Source organism: Lacerta agilis, chromosome 6, assembly GCF_009819535.1.
Source record: "Lacerta agilis isolate rLacAgi1 chromosome 6, rLacAgi1.pri, whole genome shotgun sequence".
Lineage (NCBI taxonomy): Eukaryota > Metazoa > Chordata > Lepidosauria > Squamata > Lacertidae > Lacerta > Lacerta agilis.
Window position 1 is genome coordinate 34,304,533 of NC_046317.1, and position 26,946 is coordinate 34,331,478.

Here is a 26,946-nt window from a genome sequence, read left to right on the forward strand (position 1 = left end):
ACCACCTTCCCAGGGTAAATTTTTCATATGGTAAAGCCTGTACAGTATTAGATATTGGAGTTTAAACCTTGAATTACAAACACAAATATTTGTGTACATTGGCAGCCATGTGCAAATTAGTGTAACAGTTCCCTTTATCTTCCTATCACATATTAAATGTACTTAATTAGCTAAAGAGATCTTCAGTACTGCTTTTCATGTTTTGTTCAACTGACAAGAAGTTAGTGAGAATATAAGAAAAACCGAACTCAGTTCAACTTCTGCACTTTTTGCTGGCTGCCTTTTTAGTTAGTAGAAGGAGCATGATTCAGAAGTATCAGAGGAGAAAGGCTTTCTGTAAAAATAGTAAAAAAAAATAAAATAGTACTAAAGCCTTCTGGGGTTAATTGACACAATTTCTCTCAGATATATTGCTGTAAGGCCTACTTGCAAAGCTCTATGCATTCCTGTCTTGTGAACATGGATTTTTACTATATTGCCAAGTTTTTATTTCTGTAAATGTCACCTTGTAAATGTCTACTGTTCTGGAGAAGAACTGTATAGCTCTGTGGTAGAACATTTGATTTGCAGGCAGAAGGTCCCTAGTTCAATCTTTGGCATCTCCACATAGGGCTGGGAATACCTGCTGTCTGAAACCATGGTGAATTGCTGCTAGTCAGTATAGACCATGGTCTGGCTCAGGTCACATGCCACACCATACATTTAAAGCACACAACATCCCCCAAAGAATCCTGAAAACTGTAGTTTGCCCCCCACGGAGCTATAATTCCAAGCACCCTTAACAAATTACAGTTCCCAGGATTCTTTGGAGGAAGTTGTGTGCTGTAAATATAAAGCATTTTTGAAGGGTAAGGCAATGGGGAAAGATCCACATAAGCTGAAACAGACAGGCAGGCTTGGACAAGCCCTTCAGTGTTCAACTGGTAATGCCTCTATAGCCTTCTTTGCTTCAACACCCTTCCTGACCTGCTCTATCCTTGTTATTTGCTAATCAAGACTGTAAAAGCCCAATGGGAGTTATTTATGCAAATTAAGGGTTTTTCAAATTCAGTTGGACAGAACCATATTTAAGATACATAGCCAGTTTGTCAAGAGTCTCAGCAGAAGCAACACAAATGTGTGTGTTTTAAACCTTTGTTGTAGTACAGTACTGCTGAAACCATTGTTGAATGTGTAAAAGAGGTGAGAGCTTGAAAGCATAGCTTTACTTCATGCCATCCCACAATGTGGTTCTCTCATGGTAACTATGGTGGGATCAGGCAAAAGGTAAATAGTAGCCTTTCACGCATATTAAATGCAACATTTTATTGAAAGTGTAATCAAGCTATCAATCTATATTAATTGACTCACAGAGATGGAGCAGATCCTGCCTGCTAAATCTGCCAGTCTTTGCAAACAGATTTTAAAGCCCTCCTCCACTGAATCTGCCTGCTTTTACCATCTTTCTCAGATCAGTTCCCCGCCTGCCTTTTCTCTCCCTTTCCGCTTCATAAAAAGCTTAACAAGTTGAATATGCAGCAATAATATGCCAGGATCACAGGATCAACCTATGTAGTTCTGCAGCATTTGCTTGCCTGCCATGGATGGGTTTGCAAGAGCTATTCATTCCAGAGAAGCAGGCACGTGGTTAATTGCTTCCTTGTGCAATTCACTGTGGTCCCCCTTTCATTGCCTTGTGTAAAATGCACATCTGATTGTCCATGTTTTTGGCTACCCATTCTACTCAATTTTCAGGTTTAATCTAACCTGCCAGATTTGCACCAAGAGCTCCCAAGTCAGCAAAAGGATCCAGTGTTTGTGGTTTGGCTTGATGTGTAGGTGTGCTGTGTAGTGACCCTGTAGGGCTGGTAGCAGCTGATTTGCTCCCCATACGTACACCACCTAAGAAGAAAAAAGCGAATGCTTGTAAAATATAATTTAATGACCTCAGATACAAAATTAATATAAGATTGCTACTTCTTATCAGTTAGTCAACTCAACACATGGACACCCCAGCAGACATGTAATTTAGAGATAAATGATAAGTACAAAATTCACACAAGAAGATACATTGAACAGAGCATTGAAGGTGTTCCTGCTGTGACCCAAAAAACTTTTGGCAAAACTCACCAGTGGTGGCAATTTCTCAGGCTGAACCCTCATTAAATTTTGCCATCAAATGAACAAATACTAAACAATTTTAACTTCGTTCATGTTCTATGAAGTGGCTTTTGACAATTGTGTAAATGTAGCTAGCAGGATGAATAATGTGCCAATTTTAATAGCATACAAGCATTTGCCATGTTTAGGCATGCACAAGAGAGTTAGGAATCTCTGTGTGTAAAAATGTTACATTTTGCTCAGATTTTTAAAACACATTTGAGTAATTCTTGCTTAAAGCTTAGACTAGTTCTTTCTGCGTTATATGTTTTGTTTCCGAGGGCCAAGTTATAGACGACATCAAATTCATCATTGTATTTAATGTGCACATATTTAATGCAAATAGCAGCTTCTGTGGAGGGTGATGATTATTGGGATCACAACAGGTAGGGAAAAGGGAGGTTAAACCAATGGAGGATTTATTCCCAATGCAAACAGCAGCCACAGAAGGCATATGTTCATCAGGACTGCAAAAGGTGAGGAAAGGGTTAAATTCCTCTCCCCTGATGTGATCCTTATAATTATTAGTCACCAACCCATTGGCTATTTGCATTGTTTTTAATGCATGTTAAATACAAAGAAACATTTAACTTCATAGCTAGTTTGGACCAGAGGTACAATCTTCTTGGTAACTTTGGTGTGCATGCTTTATGTTCAAATAAGAACAAATGAATTTGATAAGTTTATTTAAGATAACCATTAGAGGTCTCCATTTGTGCAGTTACCTCATCATATAGGTTCATTTTAATGTAAAGTGGACTATTTGGAAATTAGTGGAAAGTGTCACTGTTCATAGCCAATAGGAATGAATGTCACATAGCAAATCACCTTAAACAATTTAGAAACTAGTTTCAGACAAACCTGATTTGCTAGGCCATTCCCAATCACCTGAAACATCTGGCTGAATGGAAACAGATGGTGTACTAGAAGAAGCTAAACAAGAAGAGAATTGCCTATTAACATACATTGTTTATCAAAATTAAGGAAATGTCCTTCGAGTAATTCTGGATGCACACTATTTCACTATATTCATAGTTTTGACAGAACACTGGGTGCATTGGTTACTCATTGTATCAGACATTTTATCAGACATGTACATGCTATTTTCCAAGCCTGGATATTAATACTGTATTAGATTAAGCTTGCAGCCTGCTGGAAAATTCAGATACACTTATACTAAACTTTAAAATTGAGAAAAGTTCTTTTGTAGCCCTCAGAGAAACCCAGCCCATCTAGACGTACAGTTCAATGACATGCTTTTTGATGCCACACAACCATATTCCATGTGTTCATTCTAAAGTAAGCACCACAGAGTTCAATGGTGTTTGTTCCTACGTAAGTGTACTGTATATAGGATTTCAGTCTTATTCAAATTTTATGGAAAAGAATACAGTCTCCCCAAGAAACTTCCTGATATCAAACAATTTCAGATTGTTTGGCATGTAAGCAATTCAGCGCCCATGGCTTGTTGCTGTTAACTTCAAAACATGAAAATCATATCTTAGTATTGTATATCTGAGGCCCACTAACCACTGGTAGAGAAACTATTTGACTGGTAGAGAAACTATTTGACCTTATGAATAATCTGCAAGTGTATGAAGATATGGTTATCACCACTAAACTTCTATTCAAAAACAAAAGAGTGGGCATTTGAAATGTTTCCTACCTAAATTGAAAGGATCTCCTTGAACAGTAGGTGAAGGACTCCGTGCTCCTTGAAGAAAAGGATCAGTGGTGGCATTTGATGAACCAAGAAAAGAACCTAGAAGATCAGGGGCAGGTTTCTTGGGACTACTGCCAAATGGGTCAAAGGCAGCTGCTGCAAGAACAATGTATTTGTTCTATTAAACGTGCATCCCATTCACCCTGTCCACTATTAAGTTGTGTTCCTTTACCCCAGAGCAAACCCATATTATTCCTGTTTTGTACATAAAAATAGGATACAATTAGGGAAAAGATTAAGGATTTCCCACCAAATCAAGAACGATAGAAGACAAAGACTCTGGCAAAGGAAGGAGCAGGAGAGGCTGAAAGTAGAGTGACAACCTTCTTCCACACACACTTGAAATTGGGAGTTTATGGGAGAGTGCTTAAATTTCAACTCAGGCAACCAAAAAAACAATCAAGAAGACAATAACTCCTCGCAATAGGCAAGTTTGCTCTTGATTTGCATTTGGATCTTTCTCGTTATGTTCTGCAGCTCTCTTATTTATACCAACTGTTTCCTCCAGAATGTACATAAATTTCACTAGCACATGACTTCAGTGAGTTCATTCACTTTTAGCATTTCAGTACTTTCTTCTCATGTTTCCTTTCTGTTTGTATTCACTGTGAACTACGATATTTCTTCTTATCTTCTAAATTTAGTTAAGAGGCTAGAAGGTTTAAGGAACAGCAATTCTGACACAAAGAGGAAGAATTTAAAATGTGTGTTGCCTCTTATGTACCCAGAAGGTGCCCCTGAACTGTTGTGGTGCCATGTTCAGGTGTTCTGTCAGCTCAAGGTGAATATGTCAGTAATGTCAGTACACAGCAGGTTTGGTGACAGATGTTCAGAATCAGGTTGAACGGAATAAAGCTTCACATAGGACCAAGATTGGGAGGAGCTTTGTGTCATCAGAAAATTTGGGATAGGCATAGTGCTAAAAGGCAGGTGGCTAAAAAGCAGAGAAGAGAGCAGGAGTGGGATGGCAAGTGGGAGGTAACAGAAGCCTAGGAAAATGGGGAGTGGACCCATGTAGAAAGAGAAGAAAAGAAAATAGCAAGAGAATCTGTTAAAGGGACAGAAGCAAGTCTGTGAGGATAGAAAATAAACTTTGATAGAAGTTTGGGCAGGGACTGAAATTCATGCATTTATTAGGATTATGCAGGCATCTTTAACTGCATACCAATAGTTGTTTATCAAGGTTTTTCTTTTTTTAAGGACAGAATAATGTGGTGAGTTTTAATAACCACCAAATTCTAAATGGTTCCTGTTGCAACACATGTAACGTGGAAAAAATATGGCACATCCCCCCCCCCCGCAGTGCCCAGTTGTTATTGGATCAAAACACTAACAACAGCAGCACTCAATCAGTGTTGGGGGTGGGGTGAGGGGATGACATATGACTGCTGCCAGCATGCGCTAAGAAAGGATAGGCATTTAGCATGCTGTCACAATCAGAAGCAAGCTGGCAGTTGTGATTGCGTGCTAAAAACTCAGCATGTTCCACTGGCAGTCACGACATGCACTACCTGCTTGGCATACACTATGGGGCTGAAACCAAATCAGGTAAATAATAAGCATGGATGTTTTGTCTAGTTAAGGGAATTTCAGAGTTTCTTACAGAAAGCAAGTGACCAGAATGTCTTGAGATAATAAAGGATTTGTGACTGGTACAACAAGAAATTTATTGTTCTCATAAAAAAAGGCTTGAGTTCTCACAACTGTGAATGGAAGGGGGTTCACAGAAGGGGACTTTCTCATTCTCCCATTACATCTTCAGCTTCCTGTACCAACCAAAAGGGTTCTCACCTGGGTCAGGAGAAGTGGGGGATGGGACATCACAGGAGCACCAAGGGCAGGAGGAAATTTCCCAAATTTGAAAACACGCAGAAAGTTTTCTCCCATTAACGACTTTCAGAACGAAGCCAATGGTTACTCCAAGTTAATAATCATGAAACAATACTATCTGAATCTTAATTGTAAAAATTAGAAACTAAAATTGACAGCTTAGGCTACCATGCTTCAGACTATTAATTGTTAATATAAAACAGCATTAATCTTTCCTAGAATCCTGCAGTTGTTTTAAGGGCTTGTTTGTACAATCTTAAATTCACTTTGCCACATCAATTTGCATTTTTTTAAAGTCCTCATTAATATTTACCATCCTTTTAGTGCACATTTCTGTTGTGATACATATTTTTTGCACATTTCCCCTAATTGCATGTATGTTATTGTTAACAATATATGCATGTGGTACACATTTCAAATGTGAACTGAACTGAGTTTCTCCCCCATTCCTAGTAGAAAGAGAATCCTATTTAGAAATGACTGCCTAGGGAAAAAAAATTAGAAGTAAAAAAATAATTGTCACAATTAGGAGTTTTTACCTTCTCCTACTCTTGGGGACAGAGATGGGGATGCTGAAGCTGCAGACCGTCGTGGGGTGGATTGTGTGGATCCAGTGCCACCCATCTGAAATACATCCTCAACAGCTGGCTGTCCACCTTGATTTGGTCCTCCAGAGTTACCAACCCCAAAGAGATCACTTAGCAAATCTGAGTTTGAGGGTGGTGCGGCAGGTGCTGCTGGGAAGTTCTTGCTCATAGGGCTGCCTTCCAAGCCTAAAAGATCGACATCCTCTGGGGGTGGTAGACCTGGTGGCTCTTGGTGCTTCTTGGTATGCTTTGGTGCCCCATGGATTTTGTCACTGCTGGTGTTACTATGCTGACTGGAGAGGGATAAGAGTTCATCATCTGACTGCTCACTTTCTTCATGCACCAGTGCCGCCTGGTCCTCAGAGCTGGGATGAGAGCTACTTCTCTGCAGTTTTTGATCTAAATGGCCAAAAGAAGTTTGAGATTAGCTAGTAGTTCTGTTGATCCTTCAGTGCTAGATACAAGGGGGGAAATACCCCCCCTCTCTCTCACACACACACCCCCCACATGTGGAAGTAAACACTGTCAGCAATAGCAACATTTACACTTAACCCAAGTAATTTGGGTTAAACACACAATGGAAAACACAAAATTGGAAACGCACAGCGCTGACAGCACATTGGGGTTGGACTGGATGGCCCTTGTGGTCTCTTCCAACTCTATGATTCTATGATTCTATGATTTTCCAAGGGACATTATTACAGTCAACTGCAATGATGAGCACAAAATGATGAGCACAAAATGATGAGCCTGTTATGAGAACTTGGCCAGAAGCTCTGTGAAGTGTGATGAGCCCATGAATACTATGCATGTGCATATGCTGGCCAGTTCTTTCCTAGGAGTCAGGAAAATGCTTATGCCTTGCCATGGGGCCATGTGAACACAGCATTCCCAATCAACTTGGGGACAACCAATGAGATAAGGGATAGAAGAAAACTAGTATGTGAATTGTGAGTTCTGAAAAGATATGTTACCCATACCTTGCCAGCTGAGAGATGACAAGAATGCACCCTGCCCCACATTCTTCAGGTTATCTTGTGGCGCATCTACAGGACCTCTACCTATAATGTACAAAGGGTCACGGCATACTGAAAATGTGTGAAATAAATGGCCAACTCTTGCATTTTCATTAAAGTTAAAACTGCAGCAGTAAAACTATAGAGCTTTTACCTGCCATGGCAAGGGTGTCCTGGTGTTCCTGGTGTGATGAGAAAAGAATGCTGGGATTGATATCTTTTGTTGTGAAGTTTTCCCATGGAGGTGTTAGATCAGTCTGTCTATCAGCAGAATCTATTTCTATCTCCAACATGACATGGAACAGCTGGGGGTACTTGTCTGACGAGTCACATGCATCCAATTCAGGTCTAAACATTGACAGAAAGTTCTTCAAATTAAAATAAAACAGTTTGAAGATATCATGTTAAAATCAAATATTGAGCCTGCATATGATGAGCACAAAGAAGTACTTGATATGGCTGAAATATGTCGCACTCTATATATGTAAAATAAGTTTTACAGAGTGTGACATCCTAGTGAACAGGAGCGATGACAAAATATTACCCAGGGGCGGAGCGAGGGGGGCGGGGGGCGGTCTGACCCGGGTACCGCCCTGGGGGGTGAAACTCACTGGCCCGCCCCTCGCCTCTGCACCGAAAAAGCCCTTTTAAAAAGATGGGGGGAAGGAAAGCAGCCGCTTGTTCACTCTGCCGGCGGCTGCTTTCCTCACCACCCTTTTTTAAAAGGGCTTTTTTCAGTGCAGAGCGCAGCACCGAAAAAAGCCCTTTAGAAAAAGGAAGGAAAGCAGCCGCCGGTAGAGCGGCTGGTTTCCTCCCCCCCCCCCTTTAAAGGTTTTTTTCGGCGCTTGGCTCTATAGCCGAGTGCAGAAAAGCCCTTTAAAAAGGGGGGGGAGGGAAACCAGCTACCAGCAAACAAGCGGCTGCTTTCCTTCGTAGCGCTAGTGCGTCATGACGCACGCTGCTGCGGGGGGGGGGAGGTGCTTTCGGGTTTGGTGCCCTGGGTGCCGCAGAGGCTTCCTCCACCCCTGATATTACCTTAGTGGATTTTTTTTTACCTTGTGCTCTCAATCTGAGGTATTTAAAATCTCAGAAGAAATTCCTAATTGCAGATGAAGAGGATGATTTGGATTTGTAATTCTAGTCCAAATGGGTTCAGGGATTATTTAATAGTGATCCACAGGGAAAGGACACCTATCTTTATTTTAGAGCATGCAAAATGAAAGTTGATTCACATTTAATTTTTCCCTGATAAAAAGCTATTTCAGTTCAAAACATGTTGTGACTCAATGAGCAGAGTTGTATTAAAGGGCTCCTTTCTGCTACTTCAGAAATCTTGAACCAGCTCTAACATGTATAGAAGCCTTGGGCTAGATGTAGCAGATTAAGTTCTTGCTGTTGCCACAGCCATCCCTGTTCTAGCCCATTTAGCAGGCATGCTACTGTTGCTACCAGTGTTTGTCTCCTTGCTCATCATAACAGTGGTTGGCTTCTTCAGGAAGCAGGCAAAACAAGAGAGCCGCGGCTGAAAGAACTGGCATTAGCTTCTGTGGTCGCTTTGCAAAGTTGAGAACAGCTATCTGCTATGGCTCTCATATGCAGGGGCTGGTTCACAGGATGCTAATTTAACCTGCCTACTTTACAGACACCTGGAGTAATGTACCTTGCTTAATTAGTCTTGCTGACCACTTGTGTTTTATTATTCAAGTCATAATCTACATGACTTTTATGGATGGTCCTGCCCTGGAGCAGAGGGATAAATTTAGAGCATAATGGCCCCTTGGGCTTTACAATTAAGTACTGTGGAGAGAAAATTAAGAATTTTCACATAGGAGTTTTAATCTCAGCCTTAACTTCAAACACATCCTATTTTGCTACTAGGAGAAGTGGAATGTTTTCATATCAGGGAACAGAACAACTTACTCACTAGCAAAATTACAGTGTCTAGAAGGCAAGACTTCTCTGGTTTATTTTAGAATATTCCTTAATTAAGGAGCATAATCTTGTTGCATTATTAGGTAGATCTATGACAACCAGTTAAGTATACAGGCTTCTCTGTGGATTTTGTTTCTGTGCCTATGCAGGCCTTCTGCTTGAAACAAAACTCCAATGTGCCTGAAAACATGGTATGAAGCAGGAGAATGCCCGGTCTAGTATCTACAACGTTCGCTAAAGATGTTTTAAAAGCATGCATTGCTTTTGCAATGAATTATATTAAGATAAATAGGGAACTACATGCTTCATTTACTCAATCTCCTGAGATTTCTATTGAAATAGGTGTTGCTTGATTACATATCAACACTTATGGGTGTTGCTGTAATAATCCATATGCAGCTAACTACTCAGAACACAGCATCATTTCTAGTCATGAGATACTTACTTATTGAATTTTAATACCGTTGTTCCCAGAGCTATAAATCCAGTATGAAACTGAATCTGGAATATTTGTGTGTTCGTCATCTAAAAGAAAATGTTAAAACACAATTTTAAAATCAACCCCCCCACACAAAAATAAAATCTTTGGTGTACAGTATGCAGGTACTAGTGAGTTAGTCTGTAGCAGGCTTAAACAGTTATTTTGCAAATTCAGAATCCTTCATTATAACAAAGTGTGAAAATATTGCATTGATGAAGACATACTTATGGATCAGGGTTAGGAAATATGTATCTTTCTATTGCATTCAATTCTTACAGTGGGGGGGGGGGGACAGAAGCCCATTTGCCCTGCTTTACTTATTGCTTACCATGAGTACATAAAATGTAATGATATCTGAGTCATAAAACATGATGGCACTCCCCCCTAATAGTCATGTGACTAAGCAGAATCCAGACATGAATGAAACACTGCTCATGGTATAGAATTATTCTGTACAATATAGAATTATTATCACTCTTCTTATCAGTAATAACATAAATTCTGACTTAGTTCTGCATGATCCGTCCACCCCTTTTGGAAAGGGAATGGACTATGCATAATAAGAATTTGTGTGTTGTCATCACCACATAGAGGGATATTACTTTGTAAAGATGGTTCAGATTTCTCCATAAGTTTCTGAACCGGACTGTAGTCTAAAGTGACATCAATACTCATTCAGCAATATTATTAGACAAACTACCAAACATCTTTCAATAAGTAGTATCACTGTCTCATTCTTATTTTGCTTCCATATCTCCCAGTTTTTTTAAAAAAAAAATTAGGTGCAGAACTCTGTACTGCAGAAAGGGAACATCTGTTTTATTTTTTGTCTGCTTAGATGAGCTGAAAGAAGAGCAGTACTGTACCAAGCATTTCCCCCCAAGTATTGGAATAAATTTCCCTTGATAAAGTGAATGTCTTGAAAAATATCAGGAAACTATCCTCTTTTTCAGCTGTCTCTTCCCTTTTGAGATTTGACTTCAGCAGCTGCTTTTGATCTTCTCATTGTGTCTTTAGATTTTGACACCCCACTGTTACCTCACCACAGTATTAAAGAATCTGGAGTTGGCTAACCACCACCCCCCACTTGTTTAGCTTTACATTCAACAAATGCATCAAGTCATACTTTAGCTTGAAGTCGTCCCCCAATGGTTGATCGCATATGGTAGACAGAAACCACTACGTCGCCATGGACAGTGACTCCTAATGGAATTACAACTTTTCCTTCTTGAATACGGAACTCCCTAAAGAAAAGTAAAATAACTTTTACTTTACAACTCTTGTAATACTAATCAGAACTGTCAAAACAAAATTCACAGTGACCTTACCCCACACCCAAGTACTATACCACTCTACCCAGTAGGAGTAGGTTGGGCCAGTTAACAAGAAGGAAGTCTTGGTTTGGCTGGTTTGTTTACCTCCCTTTTCTCACAGCATAAACTATAGCCTATGCCAACATCCACCAATATACTATATGCAGAAAACGCACAGAATTTGAAACAGCCCATAGTACAAAAATCAAAACTTCAGAGGCAAAATATTATCCCTATTTAAGCATTCGGCTATGTATCTGTAGGTACCCAATGTGTGAAGGGCCCATCCAGAACATGGCCAACATATATGGTGGCAGCACTTCCCAGTTCATGTGTGATAAGCATCAGTGTGAACAGGGCCGTCTTAAGTATATCCAGTGCCTTGGTGCAAAGATCCCTCCAGCGCCCCCCCCCATTTCCCAGAGTTGCTGACCTTCTTATGACGCTTATGGCGCTCCAGCGGGGCTGGAGGAGGCAGGCAGCGGCTGGAGGGCGGCTCCTCCGGTGGGGAAGAGGTGGAGGCTCCGGGCACAGCACGGCGCTGCTTCAGTGAGGCAGGCGAGGGTGGCGAGCTGATGCCGGGAGGCACCATGCCCAGCCTCTGCCTCTTCCCTGGCGCCTGTGCCATGGTGGCCATGACAGGCAGAGGCTCCAGGCGCGGTGCTGCTTCAGTGTGGCATAGCGGAGGCGGGCAAGGGCAGCGAGCTGATACCGGCAGGTGCTGCATCCAGCTTCCGCCTCTCCCCTGGTGCCCTCCAGAACCTGGTGCCTTGGCACCCCATGCCACTTGTCTCTATGGGCAAGATGCCCCTGAGTGTGAAGATACAATGCCCCTACACACATATGCATTGGGAAATCCTGGTTCCCATCCAAATAGCCACAACTGTATCGACACAGACCCAGGCAGATACCCATACCTATATTTCAGACTGGTGTTGATCACAAATCAACCAGGGGATGCAACCAGCATGTTTACTGGTGCTTGGGGGCATAAGTAGCTTGTGTGCTCTTGATAGCTCCTTCCCCTGCTTTGTATACATGGGTGCAGAAATATTCTAAGTAAACACAGTGGCACTCACTTCATTCTTTCATACTCTTGGGAGGTCGTGAAGATTCTGGTTTCTCCAATAAGAATGTCACAGAAAGGCCGGCAGCCAGTTCTCTGCTTGTTGAAACAGGGCACTGGACTGAAGAGGACTGATTTGATAGTTAGAGGCTTGCAGTGAGGTTGAATAGGTTTGTCTGCTATTAGATCACAAATATATCCTACATACCTGCAATGAGAAAAATAATTTAGAGGGGTCCATTCATATTACTGCTTTGCTGATGTCCTCTTCCGAGGGTCTTTTGCTGGTTCCCTCACTGGGAGAAGCGAAGTTGCAAGGAACCAGGAAGAGGACCCTCTCGGTAGTGGCGCCCTCCCATGTTCAGGTGTCAAGGAGGTAAAGAATTACACAACTTTTAGAAAACATCTGAAGGCAGCCCTGTATCAGGAGGTTTTAATGCTTGATGCTTTTATTATGTTTTTAGATATGCTGTAAGCTGCCCAGGGTGACTGGGGAAACCCAGCCAGATAGGCGGGGTATAATAATAATAATAATAATAATAATAATAATAATAATAATTGCTTCCTTTAGCTCTATAAAAATATTTGGGGTTTCTCAAGTTGTGGAATCTAGTATTTTCAATAGTAGAAACCCTGCTGTCGGGAACAGAAATGCTATGTCTAATTTTAAAATATAAGATTAGAGATCTCAGGGGCAAAAATCCCATGAGGAGAAAACAAGTATAACATAGGTAAGCATTTTACAGATGCAATCCCTGATGCAGTCCTGTTTGAAAGCTGCAAAAGGATTTGGCTCTTCTCTCCCCTGACAACAGGACTACTACCAATTGAGTGTAAAAACAGGTCATAAGTTAATATTCTCTTAGAGTTCAGAATAGGGGTCAGGAACCTGTGCCCCTCCAAATGCTGCTGGATTACAGCTCCCCATTTGTGGTAGGGATACCACATTTTAAAGTCTTGAAGCTCTTGTGATTGTCAAAAAACCCAGGGCTTGAGATTACTAATGACTAAAAATTATTACCCCCACTTATATTGGAACAGTCTAATTTACACGGGACCAAAGCAATTTAGGAATACTTGTGTTTTGGAATGCAGCGTTAGGAACCCAGCAGGATCATTGAAGCCCTAACTGAAAGCATTTGTTTTGCTGAACTGTTGCCAATCTGCCTTCAACCAGTCGGTGACTGGATAAAATGAATTCCCACTGATTTCAGTGCAGATACATAGCTTTAAACAGACAGGAAGGGTGGAACTGAATAAAATCTGACTCCTAGAAATAAAGAAATGGAAAGTCACATTTCACATGTTTAGACATTTGGTCCATCAGGAAAGCTTACCTTCTGTGGGATGGCCAGAGTACTATTCCAGGTCTCTTTGAATTTAACAACTGAATGGCAGGAATTGGATTAGAGAAGAGATGACAGAAACAGAACATTGCACTGACCAGGATTGCTGATGCTACACGACCATCCTGTCAAATAAAACACAAGAGCATCTATCAGGCTAATTAGAGGGGAAGGTTTGCTGGTTTCTATGTAATGCATACAACATTATTTGATCAAGGTTCTCTCAAGGTAGAAGCTTCCTGGCTTTAATACTAAATTCATACAGTAGAAATTGAATGCAAATACAGTGGTACCTCTGGTTACGTACTTAATTTGTTCTGGAGGTCTGTTCTTAATCTGAAATTGTTCTTAACCTGAAGCATCACTTTAGCTAATGGGGCCTCCTCCTGCTGCTGCTGTGCCACCAGAGCACAATTTCTGTTCTTATCCTGAAGTAAAGTTCTTAACCTGAAGCGTTATTTCTGGGTTAGCGGAGTCTGTAACCTGAAGCATATGTAACCCGAGGTACCACTGTACCATTAATGCCCCCAAAGCACTGTATAGATACAACTTATAAGCCAGTGACATCCACACAATTAATACAGAGTCTATGAAAAACTGTTTTTATTACACCATCAGCAAACCTCTTACTGCATCTTCCAGCCTCCATACCAGCACTGCATTTCCCTAGCAACTAGTGGCTCTAGTGTGGAGACTCTCCATGCATTTGAGTAGGCAGATGTGGCAAGAAGCTTGTCAACATTGTAGCAATGCCACAATGAAACAGTTTTTATTTATCTCCACACTGCCTCAGTAACCCATGAATCAGCCTTCTGTTCAGCTGAGATTTACTCAGAAAGGTACTTCTGTGTCCCGGACAGGCTGGAATTGATATTCCTTTCTATTTCTCTAGTTAGCTTTGTTGTTGGGGTACAGCATCAAGCATATTAGTAAGACTGTAACTTTTAATCAGTTAGGCTTACTAAAAAGTTACCCATAATTAATTGATCTTTAAAAATAAATATATGCAGGCAGTATCCAACCAACAGGTCCTGTCAGCACAAGGATTTGCAGTTGCACAACTCTTCCCCCCCCCTTATCTCACCCTGTGCACCCTCCCCAAATCTGCTACAGAAGGTTGAGGGAACAACTACAAAATATTTAGGGCACCACAATCAAATAATTTATCTGGCAACAAATGTCTTAATTGAATACCACCATACACACTTTATTGTACATGCGCTTTTAAAAATGAGTCAGCAGTTTCTCAATTCCTCTATAAACAAACTGTTTTGTGATCAGACTTTTCTTGAAAAGTGGTTACTTACTGCCTGACTTACCAAACAGTGGATGACACAAACATTTTTGGGATTCTGCTGCAACCAGTTATGCATGTTCTTACATACAGCATAGAGGTTATGGAGACTTGGTGCTTGTCTAATTGGCCAGCTACATTCAGATACCTAAAGAAGTCACAAAGTAAGCAAAGGTTAATTTGAAATTTCATCGTAACATGTTAGGTCATCTGCTCCATTCATTTTAATGGACAAACTGCCTTTAAGCACGTTTCTCAAACATTTAACAAAGGGTTGCTTAGCAAACATAAAAATTCGTGGTTTAGAAAGAAAAGATTCAAGTCTTTTCTGTAGTTTACTCCTCACAGCTAAAATTCCCAGCACCCTAAACCAGGCATAGGCAAACTCAGCCCTCCAGATGTCTTCAGACTGCAACTCCCATCATCCCTGACCACTGGTCCTATTAGCTAGGTATGATGGGAGTTGTAGTCCCAAAACATCTGGAGGGCTGAGTTTGCCTATGCCTGCCCTAAACTAACAACAGTTCCCAGGATAATTTGGAAGAAGTTGTGGAAGTTCCTATACTGATTTACAAGGCCCTCAGACCCTGGATACCTTAGGGATTGCCTGATACCTTAAGTTCCTGCCTAATCACTGAGGTCTTCAGAGGAGTCACTGTTAATGGTCCCCCGAGGCTTCTATGCACAGCTCATATCTCTTAGGAGCTGTGCATTCAGTGTTGTGGGTCAAATTTTGTTTCAAATTTCCAGTTTAGGTCAGGCATCCACTGAAGACTTTTTTATTCCAGCAGGCATTTTAGTTGAAGTTTTTAAAAATAGTTTTAACTCTTTTAAATTCTGTTTTATTTAATCTTCTGCACACCACTTAGAGATGATTGTAAATTAAACTGTATATAACTTGTTGAAACAACAACAATAATATTAATAATACTATGCTTTAAATGTATGGCGCAGGTTAATTCTGTGGGCGCAGGTTAATTCTGTGTCCAGGGCAGCTGTCTACCAGCCCCCATCTGGTACGCAGGCTGAGACCCTACCTGCCCGCAGACTGTTTTGCCAGAGTGGTACATGCTCTAGTTATCTCCCGCTTGGACTACTGCAATGCGCTCTATGTGGGGCTACCTTTGAACGTGACCCGGAAACTGCAATTAATCCAGAACGCGGCAGCTAGACTGGTGACTGGGAGTGGCCGCCGGGACCACATAACACCGGTCCTGAGAGATCTACATTGGCTCCCAGTACGTTTCCGAGCACAATTCAAAGTGTTGGTGCTGACCTTTAAAGCCCTAAATGGCCTCGGTCCTGTATACCTGAAGGAGTGTCTCCACCCCCATCGTTCAGCCCGGACACTGAGATCCAGCACTGAGGGCCTTCTGTTGGTTCCCTCACTGCAAGAAGCAAAGCTACAGGGAACCAGGCAGAGGGCCTTCTCGGTAGTGGCGCCCGCCCTGTGGAACGCCCTCCCATCAGAGGTCAAGGGAATAAACAACTACCTGACATTCAGAAAATACCTGAAGGCAGCCCTGTTTAGTTTTTAATCTGTGATATTTTAAATGTATTTTAATATTTGATGGAAGCCGCCCAGAGTGGCTGGGGAGACCCAGCCAGATGGGCAGGATACAAATTATAAATTATTATTAATTATTAATTAGTATTAGTATTATTATTATGCATGCAGCCCTGGTGTTTTGAGTACTGTATCTACAGTATGTGCTTGCATAGCACACAATAATTCAGCAGCTACCTGGTTAGCAGTAACAATTTATTACAGAATTCAGGAATTAAAAACAAAATTTTCAGGCATGTCTTTTTTAAAAAAACAATCATACTGAGAAAAGTCAGCTAACCAAATGAAAATGATAGAATTGCAAAGAGACCTGTGGCAACTAAGGACAATGGCTGCAATTCTGTGTACAACTGGGCTGCTTACATCTCACTGAAAGCCACAAGATTAAGGCAGCTTAAGCTAATACATGAGTTTTCATGAACAAGAACTTTCTTCTATTATTGAGGCACAACAATATAAGTGCCAGCCATTCTTTAGCAGTGCAGCAAAAGAACTGTCTGTGCGAATTTAGATAACACCACATACAGAATAATGAGCAGTGAAGAAGATACACTGGATGGGCATTTGCCCAGAGAAACTGCCTAAAACTATTTTAAATAATATTAATAATAATTAAATAATTTAAATAATAATTAAAGTAGCTCTTCTGAATTATGCATTACTTTTCCTGCATGCTTGACTAATAAGTGCTCTTTGTATCAAATATACACTAGTCCCTAGCATTTTGTCCCCAATGTATTGCAAAATTCCAGCTTGCATGCACCCACATTCTGCTGTGGTAGTACACCTCATTAGTCTCAATGGTATTTGTTTCCAATAAGTGTATTTATCCAGCTTGGTGCAGGGCCCTGCCATTGTTCTTTAAGACTCAAAAGCTGCATTCACATGGCAGTTTATTCCATTTTCACGACACTTCCCTAAAATCTAATTTCCATATTATATAAAAGCAACTTGATGTTAAAGGTACTTCTAGAACTATAGTGGATTATAGTAGAATATAGCACAAGTTAAGCACTCATTTCCACGTTATTTCCAAGGGGATTTTTTAATGGAAGCATATAACATCCTAAAAATAACTGTCCTAACAATACACAAACTAACCAAATATCAGTAAGACAGCACCATATAAATATCAGCAAACAACAAACAAAAACTTAGTACAGGCTCCATCCAAAAATATAAGTCCATCAGAATAACATGGTCTCATGATATTGGTTAAAAGCAGGCAAAGAAGTACCCATCTGAACCTCCACTGAGAGGGCTTTCCATAATTTAGGCACCTCTTTTTTCCTTTCCAACTTGAGTGGATGTAGCTCACCAGTAGAGCACCTGTTTTGCATGCAGAAGGTCATAAAACAGAGCTACCAGTAAGTGAGGTGTAGTGGTTAAGAGCGCTCCTCCACATGCAGCTGCTGGGTGACCTTGGGCTAGTCACACTTCTTTGCAGTCTCTAAGCCCCACTCATCTCACAGAGTGTTTGTTGTGGGGAAGGAAGGGAAAGGAGAATGTTAGCCGCTTTGAGACTCCTTAGGGTAGTGATAAAGTGGGATATCAAATCCAAACTCTTCTTCTTCTTCTCTTCTAACACTCTGTGATAGTCTAGGTCAAATCACAGTACCAGCAGAAGTCACTTACTCTATTATGAAACCTGGTAGTACGGTAAGACTTCGGTGACAAATTGAAAACTGTGTAGTGGTCAGGATGTCTTGTATCCAAGAACGTCCGTACATCATCAATATGATTCCTAAATCCTAGTTCAACTCCTTCACCAGGAAATGACATCACTATCAAGACATGAAAAAATGTAAGTTTACATTCTAAACCAGAAAAGATACAAGATTGACAATTAAGAAGTCTGACATGGCTGCATTGCTACATGGAACATTGCTTCATTGTTTGAAGTAACTCACACACTTACCAATAATTCTTGAGGTAATGTAAGAAATATCTAGTTCTCCCTTGGTGTAGCTATTTTAAAAGACAGGAAAATAAATGCTGGTTATACACACACCAAAATCAACAGAAGTTTTATAGATGTCCCATGTCCCATTAAGGCCTATGCACAAGTCTTCCCTGTGTCTGTAAAGTAATAATCATATTTGCTCAGTAAAGAGGCAACTGTAGCATCCCGTAATGCATAGCATTTCCCCATATTTGGGGGGTGCATTATGCCCCTGTGGTTCCTCTCCGATTGCTGGATTCATATTACTTCACTTCTGACTATGCAGCTGAATCAATCTCTCTCTCTCTCTTGCAATTTTATGGTTTAAACCAGGATTATGAAGATATTTCATGTCAATTAGCTATTGATTTTAATCTGGCCCTGCACCAGAATGCATTAAGAGATGATGAACCAAAAAATATATATATTTTTAAAAAATATGTATACCCCTCCTTTTCTTCTGTCATGGAACCTAAGGTGGTTTAAGAAATAGTTCCCGTGAGCGCTCTCTCTCTTGCTCGCTCTCGCTCTCTTTCAGGTAACAATAAAGTATATGAGGGATGGGAAACCATTGGCCTCAGATGTTGCTGGACTCCTTCTCCCATAAACACCAACCAGGAAGTACCGTAGTTAGGGATTATGGAAGTTGTAGCCCAACCTCTGGGATGGCCACAGTTGCTTCATCCCTGAATTGGGATTCATTGCCTTTCACTCTCACGACTCTGTTGGAAATATCTAAAATCTCAAGCTATTTTGTAATATTAGAAATTAGGTAGTTTTTTAAAGAAAAGTCTACAAAGCTCATCCTGGATCTTTATTTGCAGACAACTGCATATAATGGCAGCTAAATAATTCAATTGATAGTATCCAAGAATGTAGTTCTGTTAGGACAAGGATCATTGGGCAGCCAAGAAAACTTCCCCTCCCTCTTCTTTCCATGCATGCTCCCTAAATCTGTTCTGGGTTTTCCCCAAAACCTCTGGAGTAAATTTGGGGAGGGCAAGTTCCATTGTGCAAACAGAAATTCTTGCACTAAGGGAACTACTTTGTTGGATACCACCTATGGTGTCTACTCAGCTAATATTAAATGTTCATTTACTGTTTCAGTACATTTGACTCAAAGAGGATAATGACAGAAGGGCCACTCAGAGCAAGAAAATGGTGGCTGCATTGGTCACTTTGAACATTAGGAAAGAAGCTGCCTCATGAATTTGTGTTCATGGTTACCACCAGCCTGAATACTGAAGATCTCAGCTTTCAGACAAATCCCTTACTTTTCTGTCGAATTCCACACACTTTTAGACCAAGTTAAGAATGCAAGAAGAGCCTGTTGGACAGGCCAGTGACCCATCTAGTCCAACACCTGTTCTCACAGTGGCCTAACAGATGACTATGGAAAGCCCATGAACAGGACCTGAGGACAACAGTGATTCCAGTAAAATGGCATTCGACAGCAAAGATAGAATAATAGCCATTGGGATTAGCATCCACTGATAGCCTTATCCTCCATGAACTTCTCTGAACCTCTTTTATAGCCATCCAAATTAGTAGCCATCACTGCCGCTCATGGGAGTGTATTCCATAGTTTAACTATACACTGTGTGAAAAATTACTTTCTTTTGTCTGTCCGGAATCATCCAGTATTTAGCTTAATTGAAAAGCTTCTCTCTATATACTTTCTCCACACCATGCAAGCTTTTATAAATTTTTGTCATGTCACCTCTTCTTGCCTTTTCTCTAATTTAAAAGCCCCAAATGCTGTAACCTTTCCTCACAAGGGATTTTTTTCCCTATCCACTTGATCATTTTGGTTGCCCTTTTCTGAACCCTTTTCAGTTCTACACTAACCTTTTTGAGGATATTCCTTTCCAAAAAGTGAATAATTTATGGATAGAGAGAAGTTTTTCTTCCTGTCTATAACTCAGGGTCAACCAGTGGTTTTGACTGACAGAGCAAACAAGTGGAAATAAAGCTTCACTCAGTACAGAGTTAATTTATGGGGTTCACTTCCACAAGGAGGATTGGACAAGTTCATGGAGGATAAGGCTATTGATAGCTAATTAGTCATGATGGCTAAAGGGAACTGTTTCATATCTAGAAGTATGCTCCTGGGTATCAGCTGGGGACACAAGAGAAAGGGAAAGCTAGTAGCTCCATGCCTTCCTTATGGACTTCCTGGAGTTAGCCACAGTGGCTTGAGGGCCATCATAATATTATTCGAACTTCAGGCTTCCATGTTTTGCTTTAGTGAATTCCCTCCTAAGATCTCACCAGGGTGCTAAATAATCCCTTTGTCCAAGCCTACTAAAATCTGATTATTTCCCTGTGACAGGGAAATAATTACTAAGCTTACTATTTTGCTAGCTGAGCTCTCCAGGGCTTTTGTTTCATAGTACCTTGCAACAGATTGCATAACTTTTGTAGAAGTATCTTTAAGAGTGTCCTTCAAGTTATCCTTTAAGTTGCTGAACAGTCTCCCTGCTCCTCCTTTCATCATGTCTAACAGGCCTCCCCCATAGTTAGACTCTATGTCCGGAGACGAGGCACCTTAAAAGAAGAAAACCAGACATAAGACGAAATACACACACACACACACACACACACACACACACACTGCTTTGCTGGAGATTTACCAACCACCACAAGCATCAGATCTTAGCATACATTAGCAGCAACAATGCAGCTACCAGTTAGGAACAAGCAAATGGAGCTGTAAATGCCAACCAAGTTAGTCACAATCTCTGGTAAACAACAGGATGCATCAGAGTTGCCGGTATTTAACTGTGGTAGTGACATAACCAAAGAATGTTACAATTTTTTATTTAGGGGGGAAAAAGGTTAACCGAATTTTTCCTGGAAAGCAAAAAATCAGATTAAATGGTGCAAAAAGACAGGCTACCAATGACATTGCATAGTCACTACAAACCAGGCACATATGAGGAGCACCAATTCTGCAACAAACACTGTACTGTACTGTACTGTACTGTTTTGTTCTGTTCCATGTGGGTTGTGGGCTGGACAGAATCAGAGGTGAATGTACCTGGAACAGAGAGTGACTAGCAACAGGAAACGGTATCACATAAAAGGAGCATTTTTCAGACAGTAAAGCCTGTTTCCAGGTTGCTGCTTTCAGAGGCAAGTGTTGATGTGACAAAGCCCATCTGAGTCATTATATCACTAATGCATGGCTTGCTAAATACAGAGCCACATGTCTCAAGTAAAGTTGCAAGGCATTTAAAAGAATGGTACTCTAGGTCTGTAGCTGTGTTACTTTTGATTTAAAAAAAAGTCATATGGAAGAACAAAGGCATACTATCAACCATGCCCAACTCTGACAAATGCAAAGATTTCTGTTTATCAGTCCATTTCCCCTGGACAATCTAAGCCTGTGGCATCAGATATTTTAAGCATTTGAATACACTACCCATTTAAAGAGAATTTAACAGAATTACATTGGGAAATTCACACTCTGACATGCATCCAGACATTGGGTTCTTATGATCTGAAACCCAGCGGTGGTAAATTCTGATAGCAGGCGCAATGATATCCATGCACACAGAGAGTATTCTAACATCTCTCACTCTTCTTATGCAAGTTCCCCTACTTAAAAGCCCATTGCACAGCTCTCTTTGAACCATTTTGTCAATCTGCAATTTGTTTTGTGGAAGCTACACCACATATATTAAGTGAATGACCGCATCGGAATTCCCATTCATTCCAAAGGAGAAAACAGATCCACAGAGTTGAATGGGCAATGGATCCTTGGACTGGAGCATACATGAACACAAAAGAATAAAATAAAACAAAGGTGTGTTTGTAACAACACAGCTGCTAATTAAGAATGAGCAAATGGGTGCAGATGTACACAGTAGTATATGTAGGCACCCTAATGAAGTGCTCTGTCCCCCACTGGGCCACCTTCGTGCTATTTATTCCAAGGCAGGTTCTTCTTCCACATCTCCTTTGCAAGCACCCGAAAGCTTACTGTTGTGTTTCTGGGCAGTAGCCTCTTCACCATGGGTCCACAGATTCCCCCTGCAAATGCTTACAGGGAAGGTGCCGAAAGCCTGCCTTGGAATTAACATACTGGCCACAATGCTGTGCACCAGGCAGCACAGTGGCAACTGGGGGTTGGGAGTGTAGAGCTCTACTAAATACTAGGGCACCTCTGCATAACACTATGTGCTTAGCATTGCATCTACAGATTTGAAGGTGCTTTATGCCTAGCCAAGAATATAGCAGGGAACCAAAGAGCCTCTTGGGCATAGCTAGTGCAATTGGTTCTTCTTTCCACTTTTTCAACAGAGACCACATACAATTATGTAGTAAATCAGTTATAATCTAGTTAACTCTGAACTTTATGGTAGAGAACTGCTACTTTGGTTGTGAAATAAGACTAGGATATTTGGTAACAGGCATGCTTTCCTAAGTCAGTTGCTAACATCTCATTGGAAGGATATTTTTTTAATGAAATGAAGCTGCTTGTGATAACTGCCTCTGTTAATAGCCTTATCTACACCTTTATGAAAGTCTTAATTGCCTTGTACATTGTTGTTTTATTCGGTTTACAGACCTTAATTAGATAACACAATAACAATAAATACTGTTCTGATTCTAATAGCCTTGATGGCAGAATAAGTTATAATCCTGCATGATTCCCCCCAGCATAGAAAAAGGGAGAGGGAAAGTTTAACTTTTTCTCATTACCTTGACATTTCTACCAGCTTGTCACCTAAGCTTTATGTGGACTAAAATCTTTTATTTATTTACTTTTTCAAAGTATTATTTCACTAGCAAAAAAGCAATTAAATTTGTGCTTAGAACTGTCATTTAAATAACAACAATACGAAACAGTCAAGGGCAAAACTGTATAAAAACAAGCACTAATGATGCAATGGCAAAAGATGTGCAAGCGATCTGGTGATGCTATTCAGTTCTTAGAAACAAAGAGGCTTATGAAATGGACTCTTCTGTTTAAAAAAAGGAAAAAGACAGACCAGACATTGTCTAACAGATTGTTTTGGTTTATTTTGTTTTCACTGATACAGAGATATCTCTTGGCTTATTGAAAAGCAAATATAAAAAGACAAGAGAAGTTAACTTCTAGAAAAGCAAAGAATACTTTACTTACTTCAGTTGATCACTGCTAGCTCTTGAGATTAACCTATGAGAAACCCAGCTCCAAATGTCTTATATTCATTGACATTTCCTGGTCTGAAGGTATTTTGGACTAACTGGTCAGTGTTTTGTAAATGAATCTAGTTTTGTCAATCAAATAGAGGATGTTTTTCATAGTCCACCCTGCAGCTATGAAGTTTCAGAAAGCAAATTTAAAGTGATATTTTGCATTTCTAGATTCATTTCAATTGGGGTTTAGGCCCGGTTTTGGCACAGAAACTGCTTTGGTCACCCTGTATGATAACCAACATTGGGAAAGAGCAGAAATGTGTCCCTATTAATTCTCCTCAATCTCTCAGTGGCTTTTGATACTATCAACCATGGTAACCTTCTGGAGCAGCTGTCCAAGTTAGGGGTGGGTAGCACTGCTTTGCGATGGTTCTTTTCCTACTTGGATGATCATTTCCAGAGGATGCTGCTTGGGGACTGCTCTTTGGCCCCATGGAGCCTTCAGTGTGGGGTTCTTCAGGGTTTGATTTTATCCCCCATGCTGTTTAACATGTACATAAAACCTCCCTCATTCAGAGTTTTGGATTATGCTGTCAGCAATATGCTGATGACACACAGCTCTACTTCTCCTTTACATTTGCAGGTATGAGACTGGGTGTGCTGGACTTTTGTCTCGCCTTGCTAATGGACTGGATGAGAGTCAACAAGCTGAAGCTCAATCCAGATGAGACTGAGGCACTGTTAGTGGGTGGTTCCATAGACCAGATGGATAGGAGGTTGCCTGTTCTTGATGGGGTTAAACTCCCATTGAAGGAGTGGGTACACAGCTTGGGGGTACTCTTGGATCCATTGCTGTTGCTTAAGACTCAGGTGGAGTGACTTCCATCAGCTTCAGCTGGTGGCCCAGCTGTGCCCCTATCTGGAGAGGAATAGCCTAACTTCTGCTGTCTGTACTCTGGTAACCTGTAGGCTAGATAACTGCAACACGTTATACATTGGGCTGCCTTTCAAGACAATTCAGAAACTTCAGCTAGTGCAGAATTCAGCAGCCAGGTTGCTCATCAGGGCAAGATGGTTTTGAGCACACTACATCAATCCTGGCCAAGCTGCATTGGCTGCCAATTAGTTTCTGGGCCCAATTGAAAGTGCTGGTTTTCACCTATAAGCCTTAAAGAGCTCAGAACCATCTCAGAACCACAATATTTCAATGACCACTTCTCTCCATATGAACTGACCCAGAACTTATCATCATTTGAGGCTCTTCTTTGTGTGCCTCCTCTACGGGAGGCCCAGAGGGTGGCAACAAGAGAACAGGCCTTTTTTGCAGTGACTCCTCATTTGTGGAATGCTCTTCCCAGAAAGGCTCGGCTGGTGCCTTCATTATACAGCTTTAGGCGCCAGGCAAAAATGTTGCTCTTCAACCATTACAAAAGATTGCCAATGTCCACCCCTAGGGCCCCATATAGCAATTATATTGAAATCACTACTACCAGCACCCAAAAAAACAAAACACACCATGGCAAAAAAAAAAAATTATCTGCTTATGGTCATCAGCACTGCTTTACGGAAATCAGTGGAAACGTTTTTTCATACCTGTTCAGAATCTGACAGGTACTGATGGTAAAGAACTGTACAGTCTTCTACATACTCTCATTTGTCTAGTTGTTACAACTGAATTATTAGAATTTTTAGCAAGGCCTGCAGAAGACGTATTGCTAGAAGTAATAAACTGGAAATATGCATGTGCCTTTATCATAAAAAGGAAGATAATTAAATTCATAGAAGTACTAGAACTGGTATGCAATGCCTATAAATTTAATAGAGTAGCTCACCATAGACTTTTTAAAATTAGAATAGCTAAATGAATGAAAATAATAAAAATGAAGATATTCTCATGTGGTTTTTTTTAAAAGCATGAAGGTTTGCAAGAATTGATAATAGCTTACAATGCAAAATCTTGAGAGCAGGGAAAATATATTATCCCAGGAGCAGTTTGGGGTCAGAAACATTTTTGCTAGTGATCAATTGAACAATGCATCCCCACACCCCAGTGGTGTACAAGCTATTGCAGAACAAATGCAGCAGCTTAAACAACTATATAATATTCACCACATGGCTTCTATATTCAAGCAAACATTGCTATCTGTAACATGCCTCTTTTCATTATCCTGGTGCATTCAGTTTGATTACTTTGAAAGTATGCTAGCTATGCAATATGCATACAATAAATTTGAAGTGGACATAATTGTAGTATGTTGGTCCTTTTTGATGTTCAGAAGTCCCTTAATACCCACTGATCATTAGGTATTGACCAAGCAGTTGAAGGATCTGGTAGATGCTCACAGAACTGGTTTCCAGTAGTTCTTCACATTCTGGGCTGAGTTCCCATCTTGCCTTTCTGCTAAAAGCAGGGAAGGGAGATGGAAAGACACAATATACCTGGAGGGAACAAAGCTCTCCATGGAGAGAAAGGATCTGCAGCAGGCTAAGTCAGAGGCACTTTCCTCTTACTGGTATCAAAATGGTTGAGACAATGGAAGCTACATAGAAGAAGTGGGTTTGGAAATTTCTAGCTATAGTTGGATTAATCTATGTCCTGCTAGGCCTACATATGCACCACACACAGTAGTTGTGGTATTTTGTATGCACACAGAAATGTAGCCGATGATGGATTAGAATTGATATTAATGCCCTTACCAGACAGCAAAAGGGAAAATGTAACCTAGTCCAGAGTTGTTGAGGACTTTATATGTTAGTAGTAGAACCTTAAAACTGGTTCAGTGATTAAAGGCAGCCAGTACATATCTTTTAGCACTAGTGTGATATGTGCTTGATGAGGGGCATCACTCACCACTGGGGTCGTGGCATTCTGCACCAGCTGCAGCCTCCAGACTAGCCATGAGGGAAGGCACACCTAGTAGCCAAATAATCCTTGTTCAGGAAAGGATATAGTTGAAAGCTGGTGATAAGCACTCTTCACCATTGAGGTCACCTGAGTCTCCATGGACAAAGATGATCCCAAGAGCATTCCTAAACTTCATACCTGTTCCTTCGGAGTGAGTGTTACCCCACCTAGAACAGGCAACCCCTCCCCCAATTCTTAGACCTGTTGCTTAGTATCACACACTTTTAAAACTAAATAAATGCCAATTCAAAACAGTTGCAGTTTCATACAATGCATAGCATGGCAGGTTTGCCTCTCAATGGCAATGTTTTCTAGTAATATGTTACCCATGATTAAAACTGCAATATTACACCTACTTCCCTGGGAGAAAGTCTCACTGAATTCTATGGAACTTGCTTCCAAACAGAAGTATATGGGATGGCACTTAGAATCTGTACTGACAGCATCATTGTCCACACAAGGCTTTTTACCTTGGTAGAGAGGCAAAAAGAGGAGGCATATAGTGGTGTATAGAATTATGCTTGCAGAGAAAGTGGACAGAGAAAAATTTTTGTTCTCTGAATAATACTAGAACTGGGTCACTCAAAGAAGCTGAATGGCAGTAGACAGAGAAGTACTTCTTCCAGCAAGTAGTTAAATTATTAAATTATTAAATTTACTGTCACAAAATGTGGTAAT

General features: G+C 40.7%; 1 protein-coding gene across 5 annotated transcripts in view; it reads right to left on the reverse strand.

Annotated features, from left to right (window-relative positions):
* DNAJC6 (DnaJ heat shock protein family (Hsp40) member C6) overlaps positions 1-26,946 on the reverse strand; it is a 58,572-nt gene that overhangs the window by 7,203 nt on the left and 24,423 nt on the right. For 2 of the 5 annotated variants that reach the window (XM_033151881.1, XM_033151877.1), the window contains 14 exons: positions 20,633-20,783; positions 18,213-18,262; positions 17,930-18,078; positions 14,741-14,875; positions 13,425-13,558; positions 12,101-12,295; positions 10,835-10,952; positions 9,673-9,752; positions 7,450-7,643; positions 7,260-7,340; positions 6,232-6,678; positions 3,806-3,958; positions 3,001-3,072; positions 1,747-1,881 (listed from right to left, as the gene is read on the reverse strand). In XM_033151881.1, the coding sequence (XP_033007772.1) occupies positions 1,747-1,881; positions 3,001-3,072; positions 3,806-3,958; positions 6,232-6,678; positions 7,260-7,340; positions 7,450-7,643; positions 9,673-9,752; positions 10,835-10,952; positions 12,101-12,295; positions 13,425-13,558; positions 14,741-14,875; positions 17,930-18,078; positions 18,213-18,262; positions 20,633-20,783 (2,094 nt within the window). The remainder of the gene's footprint in view (positions 1-1,746; positions 1,882-3,000; positions 3,073-3,805; positions 3,959-6,231; positions 6,679-7,259; positions 7,341-7,449; positions 7,644-9,672; positions 9,753-10,834; positions 10,953-12,100; positions 12,296-13,424; positions 13,559-14,740; positions 14,876-17,929; positions 18,079-18,212; positions 18,263-20,632; positions 20,784-26,946) is intronic. The other 3 variants (XM_033151878.1, XM_033151879.1, XM_033151880.1) reach the window with 3 other exon arrangements.